Source organism: Camelus dromedarius, chromosome 15 (assembly GCF_036321535.1).
Source record: "Camelus dromedarius isolate mCamDro1 chromosome 15, mCamDro1.pat, whole genome shotgun sequence".
NCBI lineage: Eukaryota > Metazoa > Chordata > Mammalia > Artiodactyla > Camelidae > Camelus > Camelus dromedarius.
In genome coordinates this window covers 56,832,637-56,851,726 of record NC_087450.1, presented here as the reverse complement: position 1 = coordinate 56,851,726, position 19,090 = coordinate 56,832,637, and the positions used below count along the sequence as shown (strand labels likewise).

Sequence of the window (19,090 nt, the reverse complement as noted above, 5' to 3'; positions counted from 1 at the left end):
ACAGAGATGTGAAATGAGCAAATGCTACTGGAAAACTAGTGCCTGTGGACTTGCTGGACACAGGGTGGCCACAAACTTTCAATTAAAAAAGAAACCAGTATCTGCAAAGCAGTATAAAAACGTACACAGAGAGATGGGCAGAGGGTTCAGGACAGAGTGGGAGGAAGAGCCTGGAAGTGAGTTCTGGCCATGCTTCCTCTAGCAGTTGTGCAAAGAAGAGACCAGACACCAGAAGTCGGAGCGATGGAGAGCATCTTCATTTATAGAACACGTCTACAGTTTACAAAGGACTGTCGCTTACATGATCTCATGTTACTCTCAGAACAATCTGCGAAGTGGAACATTTGTCACATTTCACAAGTGAGGAACTGCTGCTCTGAGACGCCGCTGTCACCTGTGGAAAGGCACTACCTTCTCTAGTCGTTTCTCCCCTCCTCTCACTCTTCCTTCTCAGGAAAGCCTTTTCTCCTGTATTTCCCCTTAAAATACTTGTCATCGGTCCTCTCCTGTTCTCCTGCTGGACCCTCTCATCAGGCGACCTCATCGACCCCCAGGTTTCAGCCACTGCAGATAAACCAACATCTGCCAAGTCTACGGTGCGGAGCTGGGGCAGCCCGGGAAGCACCTGACCTACGTCCGGTCACACAGCTTCTGCCTGAGCTCTGACGTTCACCACGTGTGCCTGAGATGAGGCGCACGACGGGCGGTCCCCGGCTCACAGAAGCAGCTGACAGGGACGGTGAGGAGGGAGGAGGCTGGTGCTCAGCGGAGGGATAGGCCTGGCGAAAGCCACTGGAGCTCAAGGGTATGCAAATCCTAAATTCTCAGCATTATTTTTCTATATTTTGATTTTTGATTCCCATGCTAACTCTTTTTATACGTGGTCTTAATTTCAAGTTGCTTCAATTCTTTCTTTGAAAGCAAGAGAAGTTTAAAATATGAATCTGAATGACACAAGAACCTTCTATGGTAGACAAGCCAAGTATTATTATTAATTTTACAATTCACTCACGCACCCAAGCACTCACTCACTGATTTGTTTAAACGTTTACTGAGCACTTTTTATGTGCCAGGGATGGTGCAAGGCGTTGGGTTTAACAATGATTAAGACAATCCCCCAAGGAGCTCACAGTCTAATGGTAAACTACTGAGTTACTGAGGCACAGTGGTAAATGACTTACCCGTGAGGTAGAAAGAGCTAGGTACTCAGAAATGTGGGACAAGAGCGGGAGAGAGGGTAGGGGACAACTAGCACGTCGTGAGGAAACCCCTCTGACTGAAGGGCAAGGCTGCTTACAGAAACACATCACAAAATCTGCTTGCAAAAAAGGTTAAAATACTTTGCAGTTTTTACCATGATTGAATTCATGTCTTGCAAGGAATTAAGTCATGACGTGATGGCATTTCTACACTTGTCCCCAAAGCTTGGAGCGTGCCACCAGTCTGCTCAGACACGATGGCTCTGTAGGGAGCTTGAAGTCCAATTTTAGCACTGGGAACCTCACTGAAATGCTTTAATTAAATCCATGAACTTCAAATGTGTAGCATATTTATGATACTTCTACATGTAGAAGTTAGGAAAAAACTTGCCTCTAACCCTCATTCAGAGGATTCTAATAAGTTATAGATACCACAGAAGTTAGAGAATATGTCTGCTACTTTCCATATATACATTATTTCGGCTGTACAAGGGTGAAAAGTTTCACTCAGACATATTTCATAAGTCATCTAAACATTATACAAATATATACAAAGACATCACGTCCAGAGTGTGTGTACACCATCCATTGCAGACATGAACCCGTGTAAGGCAATTTCTCTCAAGATAACAACACATGATCCGTGCAGGAAAGGGCAGAGTCCACGAAGAACTGTCCATCCAGCCTGCCTGTCTTTCAGTGATAATTTTTTGTGATTCAGTAATTTCAGGAGGCAAGATGTCTATTTCACTGACAAAAAGCAGTGAATAATTATAAAAAGAGTTGTTTTCAAATGCAGAAACCATAATCATCCAGTAATCTAAGTAGTGAACTATTCAAAGGTACTACTGGCCTGACTGCTGCTACTGAGAATGAGAAACGTCAGGGATGATTTATTGCTCTGAGAATCACATCTGAAGTAGAATTCATCCACGCAGAATGTTCCAACAGGACCCAGCACACCAATCCTCAGACGCCATCAGTTGCTCACTTCAAGCAATTCTTCATTTTGCTGTGGAGGATTTTCTTCTGAAAAATAAACCCGAGAGAAACCCTCCTATGTGAAGGTCTGAAAGGCAGGTAACAGAACACACAGCCCAAGTGCTTAAGGAAACCGGAAGACCTGAGTCAGGAACCATAATCTTATGTTAATGGCCTAAGCCTCAAGTTTTCAGTCTCCCAAGAGTAAACCAGAACTCAAACATATACCTGGAAGGACCATCAGAGGACACAGACAGCTAGGAAGAGTAAAAATATCTATAAGGCCGTAACAGTCATTTATAAAACTATATATATTTTAAAAATCATTAGAATCCTAGATTTTCCTAGTCACAAAACTGGTGCACTTACCTTTATTAGGGTGTTCTGGATGTTTGCTTTTAGATGAGAAGGTACCATCTGACCGTTTATTACTTGAGTGACCCTGCTCCACTTCACATAAATAAACATCAATGGGCCCCTTGGTGCTCCTTATGTGCACTGTGATGGAATCCTAGCAAACGACGCATGAAACACCGAGACGAATGAGAAAATTCATTCATTATAGTTTTTCACTTACTAGAACTGCAAATATTTCAAGGAACACTTCTGGAAATTTTAATTTAGGTAGTTTCCTTTCCATCACATATTTGAGAAAATCATACACTCAGTTAGCTTTAGTCACATGAAACCACTGGCCAACACACACAGTTAAACCAGCTACTTGGTCATACAGGGGAGGCTTCAGAGCCCAAAGGGGACCACCTCAGCACGCAGGAGCTCATCTGTCTCTCCTCAAGGAGTTGACCCCTTTAAGAAGTCTGAACTGGAGACTCCAAAATCAGTGTTCTGATGACAAAGAAATCTAAAACAGTCTGTCAACTCAAATGATAAGTGTGCTAAGATTTCAGACCACTGGAGAGGTACTGAGCTAAATGAAAGGATTATTCTTCCATCCACTTGAAAAAGAGGATGAAGCCATGACAAAATATACCTCTTGTAATTTAAAATGTTAAATCCAAAAGATACCAGGTAATCAGTTGCTTCTACTGAGAACTGTGCAAAATTCTTAGGGAACATTCAGTTATAGAGGACTCCTTTGTTGTTTTGACTGGGAGTGGCTTCAACTGCAAAGTCAAGTCTATTTCCTTCCCTCCCAGACGGTTAGGCCTGGGCTGGGTACCTGGCACCCCATGCCCTTCCTGCTCACTGTGACCTCACAGCAGAGGGTCTCTGGACCTCCAGTGTTATCACCCTTCCCGTAGCTTCCTGGTAGCAGGCAGATGGGCTGAAGAATACCTGTGCTCAGCTCCTAGATGGCCAGGCCAGGTCTGGTTTGAGGGGTACACCCTGCACAACTCAATACTTCTGAAGCAAGGAAACCAGTAAGCTGCTCAGAAGTGGCAGCTGAGGATCGCAGGGTCCATTAAGTCAGGGGTTGGCCAACGTCTTCTGGGCAGGGCGAGGTAGTAAATATTTTTGACTTTGCAGGTCACATCATCCCTCTCACAACTACACACCTTTGCCATTACAGAGCGAAAGCAGCCAGCGACAATATCTAAACAAACAGGCATGTGGCTGTGTCCCGATGCATTTATTTACAAAAGCCCAACAGGCTGCACTTGACCTGAAGGCCAGTCCATCCACCCCAGCACTAGATCCCCAGACCTCTCCCCACATCTCTGTGGAATCGGACTCTTTGTCCATCGCTCCCACTGACTTTCCCTACTGCTAAGAATGGCTGCCAAGAGGGCCCACGTTCCTCGGCTTTTAAATGGGACTCTAAGAGACATCTTGGGCCTGATCAAAGGCTCAGCAAGATTTGGCAATTACACCTGAAGCAGCTCACAGTACAGGGGGGAAAACAAAAACTCATCAGTCACTGCAGAAATGGACTACCATGCCCCAAAGTGAGGATGTGTTGAAAGACTAGTGATAAGTTACGGATGAATGTGACTATGTGAAATGTCCCATATTAAATATACATGTTACCTAGGAGACTTGGAATATACCCACATCTAAATAAAACAACTAGGAAGTATCACTAAGAAGACACAATTTGAGTGTGACTGGAGTAAAAGAAAGCCGTTCCTTTACCTACAGTACACTGACAAACAGCAACCGGGGTCTCACATGGACAGTGCTCTGCTGGGGATGAGAGGAAAGGCGGGTGGTGAGAAATTGCTCTACTCTGAGGGAGGTTAAGTCCCTCTCACAATGAGGAGGACATCACCCTAGCACCGAGGGGCTGTCAGAACTTGACTTGCTCCAAGAACGGCCACATTACTTGGTTCTGGCTCCATCCTTACCAGGAACCCTTCTGATGTCAACTATCTTTCAATACAAACTTTCTTGCAAGGAAAAAGTGTGCTGAGCAGCTGGCAGCTAACAGTATTTTCACTGACACAGCCATTTCACTTTTCATTTTAAATGTGTGACTCAGCATTCTCTTTTATTCATTAGTCTTTTATGAGTTGGGTGAGCGAGTTAATTCCCTAGAGCCCTGGCTGACACCAGATCTTACTTTTGGAACTTTAACACTGACGCCAATTCTTGGTGATCCCGCTAAGAGGCACTGAAATACAATGGTTAAGAACAAACCCAGAAGTCAAACAATCTGGGTTTGAATTCTGGTTCGGTCACTTACTGTGTCGTTGTGAGAGTTTATCAATCTTTCTGTGCTTCAGATTCCTCATCTTTAAGAGGATAATCATCATGACTACTACTCCATTTGTGGTGCTACTCAAAACAAATTAAAATGTGTAACAAGCCCCAACCAGCATCAGGCATGCAGCTAACGTGGACAGAGAGGTTATCGGGTTACTATGCCTGCAATAAAGCACAGCCTAAGCAGCTGGCCTGCTTCCCTCTTAAATCTTAAAAATGCAGGGCTACCTACTTCTCTGGGAGCTGGAACATCCAATCTGGTTTCTGCTGGAGCTTTAACTGCGATAACAATCTGTTCATGGAAGGCTTGAATGCTATGAATATCTTGATACGTCACATAAGCTAGTGTAAAAATCAGTCAAGGATCTCCAGGCAGAGTGGGGAGATAATTTATCTCATAACACATGAATGTGTGTAATTTTAGAATAGCTTCAGTTTTTATGGAATACAAACTCACGATTAAGGAAAGTAGTAAAAAAAATAATTTCGTATATAATCCTCATTATTTCATCAACAATTCTTAAAATTTTATAAAGTTTCTTACAATATTTGTAACTCAAAGAATCTCTTTAAACTGTACTACTGTGGGTATGATGACACTTTCTGGAGAAAAATATTAATAAAGTCTGAACCATAAATATAATGCATGAAGGTATTCAAACCTCCCCACTCTCTTCCCTATTCACTGCTAGAGCTTACTATGAGAACCTTTGGGAAAAAATATTCAGAGTCTGATGAGAATCTTCTAAAATGTAAGGTGGAAAGAATCTGTAAAAAGTAGAAACAACTTAGAGAATCAGGTTTTCTGGACCATCGTGTATTCAGGGGATTTTCCTCACCCAAAATTACTTTCCATCTCACTACCTGAATTTTTTTCCTCTTATTTTATTGTGTTGCCTGAAATTTCACCAATTACGTGATTTACTGGGTTTCCCCAGCATTCTTTTTTGACTCCACAGACCTTTTGATTGGGTGTAGTAATAGCATTTATTTTCCTTCTAATAACTGTACTGTGGAAACAGGAGTTATGACTGGTGTGGAGATAATATGTAAATGTGAAGCATGGAACAGCTCAAAATCAGTGACACCTCAGAAAGATGCCACAGGGGAACAGGGCAGCCAAACAGTCTAGGAGACCCAGGAGGAGGTCAGCACCGAAGGCAAGTCTCCCACTCCAGTCCCGGGGACTCTGAGCTTAAGAAGAGCATCGACATTCGACCAGGCTTTGTGAATTAGGATGGCAGTTTAAGTACCATTTCTACAGCAGTTCATTCACTTCTAAAGGTCTAATTTTGTATCTTCAATATATTAATTAAATCCCTAAGCTGACCCTACTATTCAAAGAAACCTGCCATGGAAGGAGAAATTTTTTTAAAAGGCACAGAGTTAAAGGATATCTTTCATTTTCTTTGTCATCTGTCAACTCAAACAACTGCTGAGCACAATCCTTAATTAACTCATCCAGAGCATCTTCCATCGCTGACAAGTCAGAAAGTTCCTCCTGCAGCTTCTTCTGTTGGGGCATGGCTCCAAAATTGCTAAGATCAGATCCTCTTTAAAAGAAAAAGATCACCATCAATAACATCTAGGAGATCACAAAACAATACCAGTTAAGTCACTCACTGGAGCTTCTTCAAACATTTGCAGCAGGTGTTTCCCACAATGACAGACAGAAATCAGGAACTGAACTCCACTCCTGTCCTCCCATTATTCTAGATGACCGTCGTTCCTTCTGGTTTTTGTCTCCAGTTCTATTCTCTTACATAGGGACTTTAAAAAACAAAACCAACTCTATAATCCTATGGAAATTAGCAGTAGCAGGCAAAGCTGAATGAAGTTGAATGAGCACTGGGCGAAGAGTCAATAACACCCAGTTTTATCCCCAGCTCTACTTCTTACAGCGTGACTTGACAAGCTACAATCTTTTAATCCCTTAGTTTTTACAGATGAAATACAAGGAGTATTGGCCAAATCATGGTTCCTCTGCTAAAATTGAGTCTTTATTTTTCCCTATCGTGCATTTTTTATCCAGTTCTATCTGAATATGATTATACAATTTTTAAAAGATATATTTTCTTTATTACTATCTACCCCAATATGACATGACCTGAGTAACAACTGTTATTCATTGTTTTCTTCAATCTTTACAGAAAATACAGAGGGAAAAGGCTGCTACTTTATCTTTCGCTTGCTAGTTCCCAAATTAGTGATTCAGAACATAATCTGATATTAACCCCTGAAGTGCTGTTTAATGTTATTTTGCAAACATTCTCAAATTACAATTCAATTTGCATTTCCGTACCATTGAAAAAATAACCTCCCTTATGAACCCCTTTCCTCTAACAGCTAAGTTAATTTTAGAGTCATTTTACAATCTTTGTTGGTAGAGTTTTCATTTGCCTGAAAGGTCTCTGGAACTATTATACCCTGAACTATTTCCTACTGATCCAAAATACTTGCCTATTGTAAGTACAACAGCCTTTTCCCTGTGTGCGTGCCCCCAGGCGCACGCGCACGCCTGCACACGCACACGCACACACCTGTATCTATGTCTACACCTCTACCATAAGGTCTCTGAGAGCCTTCCTAACTATACGCTGTCTTTAGCAATTGCCTTGTAGACATTAAGACTCCTTCTCTTTTTTCACATCCAGGGCACTGTGTTCCGAATGTCGTAACCAGAGGGTAGTTGTTAAGAAGTGAGACATCTGCCCTCTGCCAGCACTGAGTAACAGCCTCTGGGGAGGGAGGGAGGCCTCCAAGTGTTTGTTACACACTGTGCAAGAACCACTGTTTTACAGCCTTAACTATTTCCCAATGTCAACAATCAATTGAAACTAAGGAAATATTAAAAACAAAAACAAAAAACTCCTGTGCAGTCAGATTCCCCCGTCTTGTCTTGAAAAGTGAAACTCTTTAAAACTAATCATGATTTCATTTAACTTTTCCATAATATTAGAATGATTTTCCATAATATTAGAATGAATGGTACCAATGATATTCTATTCTAAGCAGGAAAAAAATTATTTACATACCTTGTGGGACAATGTAAGACAATTTTATAGAATCCTTCTCTAACAAAAATTCGCATCTTTGTTTTAATAGTCAAAACACTGCTAGTATCTAATTTGTTTTAAGCATAGTATCATCACTTCATGAGAAGGGGAAAAAACACGGAAAGTCTGAAATCAGCTTACATCCATCGAATATGATTCTTAGACTTTTTTTCAACCAGATCGATTCCATCCAAGACATTGGTGATGTCATACACTCTTCGTTTCCGTACTCCCAGTTTTGTTGCAACCTTGTTTAAGTCAAGAATACCCCCAGGAGCAGATCTGACAAGATCCATAAATTTTCGAGTTAAATAAACCAGTGATACATCAAAACGAGGTCTCTTCACTTTTAGAGCTTCTGGGAAACAAAACAAAGACAACTTGTAAAATTTTAAATAGCATTTCTTTCTCAACTCATTGAAAAAAACCCATTTATTTCTTCTTGATCAGTAAGCATAGACACCTACAGAAATTCTACACACTGACTAAAATCATGGCTAATTTTTACGAGATAGATTTCTATAAAATAACAAATGTATTTCCACTCTACTTTTTATGGCTGCATAATATTTAACTGCATAGATTATCTGCAAATTTACCCCAATATAGGAAATTCAGAGTGTCTCCAATTTTACTACTTTTCACAATACTTTAATGAATCTCCTAGTAGCTAAATTTTGGTATGCATCTCTGTTCCCTTTAGATAAGTTCCAAAATGTGGAATTGTTGAGTAAAAGGGTCTTTTGAAGTGTACTGCTACACCTGCTGACAGAATGAAGATTCTATCAATTTTACGCAGAGGGTGAGGGCCTCATCTCACGCCCTTGCCAAAACTAAATATAATCATTCTTTTCATCTCTCCCAATTTGATACTAAATAAAAAGGTCTTATGGTTTAGTGTGCAGAGGAAATAATTCTACAGATAATTTAGTTGTCCTTTTGGGGTGGAGCATGTGATTACTCCTTAATTCAACTTTCAGAGCGCACCGCAGTCAGTATGCTTCAGAAGAAATACCCACCCTTACCCACAACCCCTGCAACACCATGTTCAGTTTAAAGACCACTCGTGGATACTCCAAGAAACGAAAGTACGTATTTTAGAATATAAACATCTTCTCTGTGGAGACCACTCCTATACTTAAGATTAAATGGAATTAAATAGGAATTAAATTTTTTAAAAAATTCTAAGTAGAAGACAGTCACGATTGTACAACAAATCTTGGAAGACTACAAATGAGCGATTCTGATTTAAAAAACATTTACAAGTGAGCTCTGAACAACGCACGAGTTACCCTGTGTGTGATTCACAGTAGCCCCTGCACCTGCGGTTCCTCCAAATCTGCGGACTCAACCAGCCCTGGACTGCTTCGTACTGCAGTCTTTACCACTGAAAAATCCGCATATAAGTGGACTGCAGTTTAAACTCGTGTTGTTCAAAGATCAACTATAATTACACTAAATTACTAACAAGGCATGGTCCTAAAAGTTCAGGATAAGCATATTCCTGTGTTAGTCATTTTATAAAGAACAGATATAAACTGAACACCTATAACATGACAGTTGCTAAAGGGATAAAAACATGAATAAAACAGTCTTCAAACTAAAGGAACTCCACATTCAATAGTCTAGCAGGAACCCTACGCAAAGCCCAGAGATGAGTGTGAGAGAGGACTTCAAAGTTACATGCGAAGATAAAACTCACGAGAGTGGAAACAGGGAAGGCCCCCTAGCAAGCGTGGCTGGGAACAGAGCACAGAAAGACTGGACAGGGTGGGGTTCTCGAGCACTCACGGGGACGAGGGGCTGAGCGAGGAGAGGAAACAACACAGCAGCCCGTGAGGACAGAGTGTATTCAGGGCTCCCACAGCGTGTACAGCGTTAGTAATGGGGAGGGTGCAGAGGGCTGGGGGGGAAGGCTGCAAAGTGAAGCAAGAAACAGCCTTCAAGGGCCTCGTCCTTCTGTCTGTCCATTTTCTCTTGCCTTGTTTCTTTTAAGGATATGAAGTGGGTTATGAATTTAATATAAACAAATAAAACCAAACAAATGAATCAGGATTTTTCCTATATGTAACAGAGCATCACTGAAGACTTCTAGGTTGAGTGATGTCATCACCGCGTATCTGTGTTAGAGAAACTACACTGGCAGCAGAATTAAGAGGTGAGGGGTGCCTGGCTCTGCGATCTCTTCTGTCTGGGAGGGAGTGAGCCTGCCCGAGGCAGGAGCCAAACACGTGGGTGAGGCTGTGGGCTGAAGTTGGAGGCTCGGGGCTGAATCCTGATGGAGCAAGTTACTTAACCTCTCTGAGCCTAAAACTAAGGCTTATCTATAAAACAGGACTAATAATCCCTACTGTATTTGAAGGTTGTGATAATCCATGCAAAGAGCCTAACACAAGGCCAAGCCCTGAACAAGCTCAATAAACATCAGACGTGACTGCGAGTGGGTGGTAGGAGACAGACGAAGGAAACGCTTCCAGAGTAAAACTGACCAAACGTCGGGGCCAGATACGGGTGGGGCTGTGGCGGGGCAGAGAAGTGAAGGCTCATGTTAAGATGTGCAGTGGGCGTCTATGCACCATCTACCCACTGAGATTAGGAGCACATTAAGAGGAAATTGGGGTGGGGCCATTTATCGGGACAATTTCCAGAAAGATAAGGAACTAGAGCAACTAACATTCCATTTCCTGTAACGGGCTCTGAACACCGATCCACGGCAGGAGTAGAAGGAAAAATCAAAGGAAACCAGGAGGGCAGAAGAGCGTCCTCACGCTTGCTGCCTGAGAGGGCCTTCAGCCCTGCTGACGGCAACACGCGCTCTCACAGAATTCTGGGAAACATCCGCCAACACAGACCAGTCCACTCCAAAAGCGACACTTCCAAAGCAACAGAGAATAAACTGGCATTTGTGCATGTTAACAGCCCACAACCCCAGGAGTTTTCGCTGAAATTTCAAGCCTTACATTTCAGTGTACAAATAATATTTTATTTAAGTTACTTACCAACTCATGTACATTTAAAGTAAATCATTTAAAATCACATGAAGTTCAAACTACAAAACCTAAAACCTATTCAGGAATCAACTTACTTCTCATGGACACATATTGTACATTATCTTCTAAATTAATCCTTATTTTTGATGGCTGAAAAAAAGAAGATACAGAAATTAATTAGTAATTTAAAATGCAAATGAACAGCAAAAGGCAAAAAAATGCAAACAAACAGCATTTTACCGGATAATAATAAAGGTTTTTTTTCTCACCCTGGGATAATAATTTGGGTGTAAGAAAACCAGTTCTTCTTCTAATACTTATGCTAACTGTAATCACATCTGACAAGGTTCACAGATTTGAATTTCTAATACTGCACGGTCCTCCATAAGTACAAAACAGTAGTTAAAGAAACAGGGGTGGGGGAGAAAGGAATGGGGGAGTGAATATGAGAATTTATTACTAACAGACACTAATTTATTGATTGCATCAGGTACTGAGGATAAAAATACAAAGACGATCAGGACACTGTCCCTGACTCTGGGAAGCGCAGAAGTCTAAGATACATCTAAACTAACAAATGGTCACCCCTTGCTAATTAAGTGTAAGTGGTTCCAAGAAATGTGCTCATAAACTTTCACAGGCAGCCTTGCATTCCCATGATAATTAATGTAAAATCAGCATTTTTAATAATAGAAAATAACGCACACTACGTAACTAGGAACTTTGGTATTAGATTAATTAAAAATCTCTCTTAAATCCTTCAGACAACCAGAAAATTAGTAGTAGCTCCACTATCAACGCTCACCATTTTACCAGTTATTTCGAGGCTGGGAAAGTTTATATAAACTGGTAGTAACATCTGCAATACATTTAGAAATTGTTTTTGCAAACAATAAAATCTTTAGATGAAGCTGTGTAAACAGAAACCCATATTAGCCTCGTGCGTAGAACAAAAGATAATGATGCCATGTTCCTCCAGACAAGCCCCGCGCAGGTTTAGTTCTTATGTAAGTGAAAAAACTGGCCCCAAACTGGCCGCAGCAGAAGTGGGAATGTGAACGCCGTAAGGCACCTGAGAGAAGAATCAGCAGTACCACGGATGTGCCCAGCGAGGAAATCAAAAGGGTTCACAGGGAAGGGGATCCCTAGCTGAGCCTTGAAAGACAAGCCAGATTTTGCCCCAACCTGCGGGAGCCTGGGGGGGTGGGAAGGAAAAAAACAGGGCTCCTGGGGCAGCAAGTGAAATAAACAAAGATGTGAAAACAGAAATAGCCTGGGACCTTTTGAGAACCCACCTGAGGAGCCAGTGCGAAACCGACTTGATACTGAGGCTGAAGGGCAGGCTAGCACCTTGCCAACGCGGAAGACCGTGAAAGGAACGCTAAGGAGTCTGAACTTTACGCTGTAACCAGAGCAGAACCACCACAGATTTCTGAACAAGAGAATGACGAACTCAGGCTCGTGGGTTAGAGATCTAAGTGTGTTAGCAATGTGACAAAGAGACTGGAGGATGGGGAAGCCTGAAGGCGAGGTGAGCAGCTCCTTGCTTTTCAGTGACACAAATCCTTGACACAAGGATTCGTTTATCATCTATGACAAGATGACAGCACCTGTCGGCAAGTTAACCTGATAGGGAACAATTCCCCTGAAACAGAGCTCCACTGTGAAGTGAACTGAGTTGTTAGAATTTAAAGCAACATATAGGCCTCCTGGGTGCAAAACCCCAGTTGAGAATGCCCGTCTTGGGGGCAGGGGCTCTGCCTGGCTCTCTTTTGCACAGGGCTGACCACAGTGACTTGCAAATACAGTATCCAACAGTCAGCCACTGAAGGGCAGTCCTATTAAAGTCAAACATCAGACCAGTATGACCAACTGTCACTGCTACTTTTACATTCAACCCTTCTGCTAACACAGTATGAGACAGAGTTGAAATACTGTCTCAAGACTCTCAAACGACAAAAAATCCACCTTCATCACATTGGTTTGGAACACACAAACAAATACCCTAAATGTTACACATATTATGGTCGGTTCATGAGTTTTCTATTCGGTCCATGATCTGTTACTTATGTATCTGCAACATACTATTTTAATTACTACAATGTTAAAGTAAATTTTGCCATCACGTCAGTGCAGTCCTGACAACGCACACAGACAGGGTTAACAGAGCAGAGCCCGCAGCGCTTTACTGCAAACAGGCTTCTGTTCTTAGCAGCAGAGCCAAGTTCTACACTCAGTACTCAGCTGTTTCCAAACAGGCTGCCTCCCTACCTGCTCTCCACATACTCTAGAAGGGCAGCTTTCCTGCTCAATACTCCTCCTTCTGGTCTCTTATCTAGACCGTTGCTATTCAGCTTGGCACAAGGATAATAAGACCTCAGTCATGCACAGTAACATGAGAAAGTATGACTTCCTTTCCCCCACATTCTTTGCTATAAACTACATATTGGCTATACTGAGATCTGTGGGAGAACAGATTCCAACAGCATCCATTCATTTTTTCCCCCTTTGAATATAAAAACACTATGCCTTTATCTTGGAGGAATCATAACAGTGTCACGCCCCTCGGGGCAGACATGCCAAAGGAAGATCATCTGAATCCTACAGATCTACAATCCTGGAGATTTCCAAAGTGCTTACAGCAATGACACGGTCATCTCATTTATATTCAGAATTGTTCTTGACTAGAGACTGGGTTCAGGACTACTAGGACTTCTTAAACTCTGGGAGATCCCAGCCCGTATCTGCAACACAGTGTAGGAATATAACTTTTTACTGCCCATTTCCCAAGCTATTGCAAAGATTAAATGACAGATTTTGTAAACTGTAAAAATCCTATGAAAGCACAAGAGACTATTTATTATTGTTCTTCTTCTTGAACTGGAACAGTGCCTGGCACATTCAGGCACTTGGTAAATATTTGTTAAACTAATGAACAGAGACTGAAATAGGACCTCATCGAAGATGACTTCAACTGACAAATAACAATGAGTGTTTACAGACACAGGGACGGGGGAAGACACCCTCCTGGGTACATTAATAAGGATCACTGAGAGACCATGAAGCCTCACTGCCTGTTTTCTAAATTCACCATCTGGATAGAGTCAGTCTGACAATCCTGGCAAGCCTTTTCAGCTTCTCTGACTTTGGTGAGTCACATTCAACAGGTGAGCTTTTCAGGGAGTAAACGGGACTAGGCAGGACCTCCCTTTTGAAGTGGTTTAAAATCAGAATAAATGCTTCCTCATACAAAAGTTAGCGAGCTATCAAAAAAAAAAAAAAAAAAGTAAATGAAATGCCACCCCTGCACATGGCCTGCCAGAACAGAACCCGGTACCTGGCGCTGGAGGGAGACGATGAGGCTCTCCCTCCGAGGGCACAGAGAGGAGGTGAGAAGAGGGGCCCCCACTCCAGGTGAGGAACGACGACGGTCCACCCAATGGGAGACTGATTGTGTGAACCCTTTTCAGGGACATCCATTTTTTAAAAATTTTGAAATAATCTCAGCCTTCAGAAAAGGTGCAGAAACCGTACCAACAATTACCACATACCCTTCACCCAAATCCCTCAAATGTTAATGTTTTGCATTTGCTTTATCATCTTTTTCTCTATACACACGTGCTTTTTTTTTTTCCTCTGAATCATTTGAGTGTAAACTGCAGACCACTAAATAATTCAGTGTTTATCTCAAGGACAGTCTCTGACACAACCACAGTATAACTACCAAAAAGTCTGTTCAAGACTAAGCAGCCTTGATAAACAACAAGTTCATAACTGTATAGCACAAGGAATTATATTCAATATCTTGCAGTAACTTCTAATGAAAAAGAATCTGAAAACGAATACATGTATGTTCACACATGACTGAAGCATTGTGCTATACACCAGAAACTGACACATTGTAAACCGACTACACTTCAATAAAATACATGTACACAAAAATGGAAAAAAAAAAAAAAGACTAAGCAGTCTTGAAAAAGTCTGTCAGAAGAAATCTGGACTTCGAGGACACTGCCAGTAAGGGTTCAAAAGGACAGGGGAACTTACAGAAACTTGAAGAAGGGGGATCCTTGTTATGCTAAGACAGAGCACTTAGCAACAGTATCAACTGCAGTTCTGAGGAAAGTCGATGTTAATGAACAGGGTAATCCTACCAAGGAGATTTCCAGGCAGCACTGAGGGCCTTTGCAGCTCGGCCCTTGCAGCTCATCATACAAGATGAGGGAGACTGAGGAAAGAACTGCTGAACAAAAGGAAGCCAGGATTTAGTGGCTTTAAAAATTCTCAGCCTCTCAAGAAGCTAAAAATTAAGAAATGACTTCTCAGAAAGACCAAATCAAAGGCAGACACCACAACCTAAAGATGAAGGTGTGGGTGTGACTACAGTTTTTGCTGGAGCCCTCAGGGATCAAAATGGCCCCTTGGAGAACTACTCAGTCACACAAAAGGCCCCAGAAGGAGAGTAAGAATGGACCTCGCAGATCTCTCGCTCTAACGACAGGGCCACGGGGAGCTACAGGGCCACAGGGAGCTGCAGGCACTGTCCCTCGGCCACCCCAGCAGAAGTCCAGGGTAGAGAAGAGTTGATCTTGAAGAAATCTATGGGTGGGACTTCCATCTACTGAGTGAACCACAAGCTTAACAGTAGTTTTTGAGAGAATTACATCAGCAAAACCACTGCCAGCTTGGACTAAAAGGGACAAAGACAGTTCAAACAGAGAAGAGGCCATTGGACACCCCAAATTCTGCTGACAGGCTGAAAAAAGCACTCACCTATGAATAGATATTACCTTTCATGAAAAAGACAGACTCAGATGGTGGTGCCAAGAGCCCAGGGGGAGACGTGGGAGCATGGAGAACTGTTCCCAAGCCTTGAGACCTAATTAAGAAATTTCTCACCCTCACCAGGCTGGATTTCAGAACTGCTCTGGGCCAGGTACTCCTCGGTGCCTCCCATTTCCTCTTTACGAACAGGACTGTCTACAGCAGTTACCCTCTGTGTCTTCACCACTAGTGTATGCTGTAGCTGCGTGCTGGGTGTGTGTGTGTGGGGGGGGGTCAGATAACTTGTCTTTTTAGTCTTACAGACCTAAAGATCTGGAGGAACCATACTTGAAAGGCTGTACTTAAAGAATTACACCTGAGGAGCTTGAATTCTTATCTTATTCTCTGAGCATAAAATCTGTTATTGTGAGGCTCAAATTGCAAGAAATACGCTTTTAAAAGACGATTACAGTTAGTCACTATGTGGCAAATATAAAAACTCGGAGGCAAGCCAAGTATCAGGAAAACTGGTTAAGAACACACTGCAACAATCCAAAACACAGACTGTGGCTAAAAGTGGCAAGTACTGGTGATTAACTTTAACTAGACAGAGAGGATGGAGAGGGTCAGTTTGAAAAAGAGAAAAGGCAAGGTTGATGCCCAGGACACTAGCTTGGGCAATGTGGTGGGTGTGGTGCCATTTACAGCAGGAGGAGACAGCAAGCTGTTGCTTGCTTAGGCAAGAAGATAATGAATTCGATTTTGGATATATGAGTTTGAAATCTAAGTAGAGATGTCCCAGTAGACAGTCAGAAAGCTATGAGCTGGATTTATAGGTTTGGGACTTACTATGACATGGTAACCAAAACTACCAGAGTGGGTAAGAATTTCTAAGACTTCAAGGGCTATATGTATCTTCTAATATTAAATACAAAATTAAGTAGTTTTTTCCATAGTAAGAGTTTAGAACTTTTAGCATGTTCTCAAAGATTAAGACCATCAATATAAATAGTAAGAGAAGTCATGACAGTGGTGCACGACATCTCACGTGAAGAAACTGTGAAGAAGGTAGAAGATCTGAGTAACATCAACATGGGAGGAAAGGGAAAAGGAAGAGGAGTCTGCAAAGGAGAACAAAAGAAGCCAGATGAGCAGATGGAGAGCCGAGATTAGGTGTCCAAGGAGCTATTCCATGGTGAGAGTTTCCAACAAAAGTGAGTGGCCAATCATGTCAAAGCTACAGAAGATACATAGTGAAACATCCGCTGGAAGTGACAAGGTTGTTGGTGACCTTGGTAGGAAGTCTTAGAGCTCTGCTCAGGGCAGATGCCCACCGGCAGCAGGGCAAGGTGGTAACGACAGGAGAGCAAGTAGACCCATGAGTGTAAACAATTTTTTCAAAAAGTTTGGCTGTGAAGGGGGAGCGATACCATAGATGGAAGGGCATACGGAAGGAATTAAGGGAGGGATCTTTCAAGATGGAAAAGGATTTAGGATGTGGTTTAAGTAGTCGAGAATTTACCATCCGGAGTCAGATCCTGTGAGGTTAAATCCAGGCTTTTCTACTTACTAGCTAAATACAGGGAAGCCACTTAACATCTCCAAGTCTATTTTGGTAATTATAAAACAAGAATAACCCCCTAGGACTGCCCTGCAGAACTAAAGGAGATAATGCTCATAAACTATTTTTGAGCACCGAATCTTCTTGGTGTCTGGGCACACTGACTCCAGGAAATGTTTAGTTACTAGTAATCAGAAAGAAACCAGCAGAGAAATTGATAATGGCGGGAGAATGGAAAATGATGGTTCATCGAGGGTCCTGAGGATTAAGGAAAATCTACTGTCCAGAACAACAGACAAAATTAAACCTTTTTGCAGGGAGTCCAAACTCTCTACCATTTTCTCTGTCAAACAGGATGGAAGATAATTTGCTGAACGGGGAGGCTCTGGATGGGAAATGTGAGGTGTGGACAAGTTTTAAGTGGCTGAAGTAGGAGAGCGGGAGAGGAGGCTGAAGAGAAGAACAATTGAGAGACAGCTTGCAGAGATAGTGAGAAATGGAAAAGCATGATTATCTCAGGCAAAGTTGAGAAATTTTATTCTACACTGCTCCGTAGCCGCGGTAAAAGCCAGGGAGGCTGACAACATATTTGCAAGCAGATGCTGAAGGGAGAAGAGTTTAAGCGAGAAGAGTTTAAGCAGGTGGCCGGTCTGGTTCACAGGACGTGATGGGGCAGTGCGAGAGCCGGGGAGACCGAGGAGCAGCCCCGGGCCCAGCCCCGGGGAGGTCACGACCGAGGCGACTGCCAGTCCAGCCTCTCCGCGGGCCGGGTACCTCCACCTCCACCCGACGGCCCCGCGCTGGAACACACGCCGTCCCCGGAGCTTACCAGCAGCCCCTCCACGTTGATGGGGTCCCGGCACCGGCGGCGAACCGTCTCCTCCGCCGGGTCCACGAGCACGCTGGGCAGCTTCCGCACCGGCCGCTGCTGACTCATGCTGCCCAGCCGGCCGCCCCTCGCCCTCGCACCCCGCGAGCTCTCCCGCCTTCTCCCGCTCGGGTCGGGCGCCGCCCCCAACACACCGGGTCCCGGGGGCCAAGCACGAACCGGGTCCCTGGCCTGATCGGAGGCGCCGCCTGGCTAGGCCGGCCTGCAGAGGGACGCGCCGCTGCCCCCGCGACCCCGGGAGCAAGAACGCAGGCGGGAGGCGAGCTAGGTGACCCGCGGACCACAGGACGACAGGCCCGCCATCTTCCCGCATGCGCAGTGCGCCGCCCCCAGTGCGCATGCCCGCGGCGGCCGGCGCGCTCCCACGTACTGATCGGCTCCTGGAGGCCGGAGCTCCGGAAATCCCGGGGACGGAATTCACGGAGAGGATGGCGAAGGAAAAGGAAGACGTGGAGCAAAATTCCAGGCACAGGGAACCGGGCGAGAGAAAAGAGGCAGCCCGGACAACGCAATAGTCGCCTCGGAATTCTTGACACTAACGACACTAATAACTGAAAATTCTGAGCCTGCAGGGATGTTAATTTACTCTTGAGCTCCCTCGGCCCATCTCAGGTACTTGCCCAGTGTTGATGCTTAGTAAATGCTGGTAACCAAACCGTCGTGAAATTTTTTAGTTCTCTGCATCTTTCTTTCTTTCCCTTTTTCTCCTTCCTCTTTTCATATGAGAAATAAATTATTGATTCCCTATTGTGTTAGATATCATGGCGGGGACAGGAGATATTCGTTTGAATTTGGCACGGACTCAACCTCAAATTCCGGTGGAAAAGACAGATAAATCAACGGAACATTTAAAGCGGGAGCCAGAATGTGTGTTTTCAGATCCTGGCTCCCCCTATTTGGAAGTTTACCAGACCTTAAGCAAGCTAGTTAATCGCTCTGTGCTTCAGTTTCCTCATCTGTTAAATGGGATCAATGCCAGTACTTGC

At 43.3% G+C, this 19,090-nt stretch overlaps 1 protein-coding gene across 1 annotated transcript; it reads right to left on the bottom strand.

Moving 5' to 3' along the window:
- Nucleotides 1-235: 235 nt before the first annotated feature.
- On the bottom strand, nt 236-18,436 carry E2F6 (E2F transcription factor 6). Its single transcript, XM_010982708.3, has 7 exons — nt 18,045-18,436; nt 10,986-11,040; nt 8,042-8,258; nt 6,242-6,397; nt 5,077-5,191; nt 2,550-2,691; nt 236-2,228 (listed from the first exon to the last, which is right to left on the bottom strand). Exons 1-7 carry the CDS (start codon nt 18,150-18,152, stop codon nt 2,179-2,181), a joined length of 843 nt encoding a protein of 280 aa, XP_010981010.1. The 5' UTR covers nt 18,153-18,436; the 3' UTR covers nt 236-2,178.
- Between the last annotated feature and the right edge of the window lie 654 nt (nt 18,437-19,090).